At 38.9% G+C, this 3,176-nt stretch overlaps 1 protein-coding gene across 1 annotated transcript; it reads left to right on the plus strand.

Moving 5' to 3' along the window:
* The first annotated feature begins 247 nt into the window (after positions 1 to 247).
* On the plus strand, positions 248 to 1,921 carry LOC140873872 (ethylene-responsive transcription factor CRF2-like). The gene has a single exon (XM_073277146.1). It carries the CDS (start codon positions 781 to 783, stop codon positions 1,774 to 1,776), a length of 996 nt encoding a protein of 331 aa, XP_073133247.1. The 5' UTR covers positions 248 to 780; the 3' UTR covers positions 1,777 to 1,921.
* The last annotated feature ends 1,255 nt before the right edge of the window (positions 1,922 to 3,176 follow it).

The following is a 3,176-nucleotide window of genomic DNA, read 5'->3' on the forward strand; positions in this document are numbered from 1 at the left end:
AAATCACCATTGGCAGGAAAATAAAATAAAAGGAAAAATTCCTTGTCATAAATAATATGGGTCCCAACATGGCAGACGTGTCAAAATCCTAGGCGGCCACCGAATGCTGCGGCTCGCAAACAATTATCCTCGGCTTAGCTTGCATCAACCGGAGTTTGAATTACTTTGATTGATAGATAATGTGTGATTAAGCAAGCATTAAGCAATTTCAACTTTATAGAAAGACGAAAAATGAAAAACAAAGATTTAATTTACTTTGAAATGAACGAGATCCCTATAAAATAATGGCTTCATCTCCAAATTTTCGGTCTCCACCGCAACTGAAAAAAGATAGAAGAAAGAAACCACACAACACACACTCCCCTCTTTCTCTGTCTCCAAGGCCTTCCTAATTCCTCTTTCTTTTAACAAACCACACTCACTCATTTTCCTCCACTTTTCTTCAATATATTTCCAAGAAGACAAAAATCCCCAGGAATCCAAGTTTCCGTCTGGGTTTTACTCAAAAATATCGACCCAGAAAAAAAGTTGCTTCCCACTCATATTTTGATTCCTTTTTCCTTCCACATTTTTCACTTTTTTCCATCGATTTTTCGTCCGCCTGGGATTACGGTCTCATCTTTTGTTTTCGTTTTTTTTTTATATCTATCTCGTGCTGCGCTTTAGTCTTGCTCTTTTTCTTTATTCCCCCAAGAATCTTCTCCGCTCACTCTCCTTTTTGAAGCTCTTCAAGCTCTCATATATCCTCCTTTTCCATGCTAATCTGATATTTCAAACAGTATGATGCGTAAAGAGATTGAGAACACCATGTTGTCTGCTACAGTCAAATACACCGAGCATATAAACCAAACGACGGCCGTCCGGCCGCCAAATACCGGCGGAAGGAATCCTGCCTCCTTCCCCACCACGGTGAGATTTCTAGTCACTGACACGGACGCCACTGACTCCTCTAGTGATGAAGAAGAGGGTTGCTCTGTTAAACGCCGGAGAGTTAGGAAATTCATCGACGAGGTGAGAATCCAGCCTTGTTTCAGAAATGACGGGAGCAAGAACGGAGACGTTAAAACTAACGAAGTTCCGAAGAGAAAAAGGCCGGAGCCTGCTGCGCTGAGGAGGCAGAAGAAGAGCGGTGGACCGAGAAACGAGAGACCGGCGGCGAAGTTGGGAAATGGTAAGAAGTTCCGCGGCGTGCGGCAGAGGCCTTGGGGGAAATGGGCGGCGGAGATTCGAGATCCCCTGCGACGAGTACGCCTATGGCTGGGCACCTACAATACTGCGGAGGAAGCTGCCATGGTGTACGACCACGCGGCAATCAAGCTGCGTGGACCCGACGCGCTCACCAACTTCTCCACTCCAACATTGCTGGACAACAAAACAAGCTCAGGGTACAACTCCGGCGAGGAATCGCACAACACCGCCCGATCTCCCAAATCAGTCCTCCGCTTCGTCTCCACTGCCGAATCCCAACCCGAACCCGAACCCGAACCTGAGTCTTCTTCAGCAAACGGCACCACCGATTCCTTCAACGAGGACTCGCCGATTTTTCCTCCCAAGGACGACCTGTTCAGCGGGTTCGAGAACCCGGTACCGGTACCCGATTTGTTCGATCAAACGGGTCTGTCGGGTGACATATTCGGAGCGGACTTTGACTGCTGCTGCGGACAGATGCTTAACGGGTCGAGTCTTGATTTCGGGTTGTGGCCCACTTGGCAAGCGGATGATTACTTTCAAGATTTTGGGGATATATTCGGGTCGGATCCTCTCGTCGCCCTCTGAGAGTAGTTAGATAAAGATTTACTATCTAAATAAAAATGTTAGGAGAAAATCAGCGATTATATAGCTGATCTTTCGGCAGTTTTGAAACAAAGGTAGTACGTACGCTAGATTTGTTTATTTATTAGTGGTGCTAATTTAATATCTTTAGTAATTTAGATGTTGTTTGTGCTCATATTACTATTACATTATTAATCAATCATATTAGCACACCGCATATTGGCAAATAATATTGAGAAATTACTATGAAGTTAACCAAAAAAAAGTAAAAATGGACTAAATATGATGTGAATTGCGATCACGTGACTAGTAAAGTTTTGAATTAGGTGAAACGATGGAATGGAATGAATTCTTCTACGTACGTACAAACAAACACGTGTTGCATATATATATATATATATATATATATATATTCAGTTTGAATAACTTAACTAAATCAGATTTGGTAGCGACCTAAATCCTGTCGCGTTATTTGTCACTCATAATTACGTGCTATTTTATATTACCCAAAGTTTTCTAAACACATTTTGGATCCTTTATGAAGGAACGATATTCTATCTTTCGCGTTTCTTAGATTTTTCAATAAAACAATTAGTAATTCATATATATATTTATGAGAGTTGATATTTACACTTTATTTTTTGTTATTTGAACCTCATTTGTGAATAAATTTTCACTCAACTTTACACATGAAATGAAGTGTAAATAACACAAAATGAAGTTTAAATATCAAATATATATATATATATATATATATATATATATATATTAAATTTACAGATACTAATTACATATAAAATTAATTAGTTCAATAATACAAAACAGGTTTTTAGGAATAGTACTGCTTCGCTTTCTGAATCTTACTTTGAAAACGACGCAACATAAATTTTGTTGGAAATTTATTACATGTACATATTACATGTGCTTCTGTTGCTTAATATTTTTAGTTTATAGATAGATGTAAACTTGCAAAATAAAACATAAGATCTAAATCTAGAGAATTCAACTCGTGATGTGAGACAGTCGCACAGATCAAATTACAGCTCGATTTATATTTAGAGTATAAAATAATACTTTTGCACAAAATAATAATTTCTCGTTGAACGAGTCGAATATGATACATAAAAGTATTGAATTGTAAGGCAGTAAAGCCTATCCTTATTCCAAGGGCAGTGAAATCTCGGGTACAAGACCACCAAAATCACGGATAAATTTCTTCATGAATTGGTGGTACTTGGGGGTGGCTCCTAAAATCTTGTCCCATTTTTTTTTCCTTCGAATTAAAGAAATTCATTAAACCGAGTCCAACAAGATTACATCAGAAATAAAAGAAAGCGAATATAAAACTTTACGTTCCAAATCAGTCAAGAACCTACTGTCCTAAACAAATAATGAGCAGTTTG

This window comes from Henckelia pumila, unplaced genomic scaffold (assembly GCF_033568475.1).
Source record: "Henckelia pumila isolate YLH828 unplaced genomic scaffold, ASM3356847v2 CTG_80:::fragment_3, whole genome shotgun sequence".
NCBI lineage: Eukaryota > Viridiplantae > Streptophyta > Magnoliopsida > Lamiales > Gesneriaceae > Henckelia > Henckelia pumila.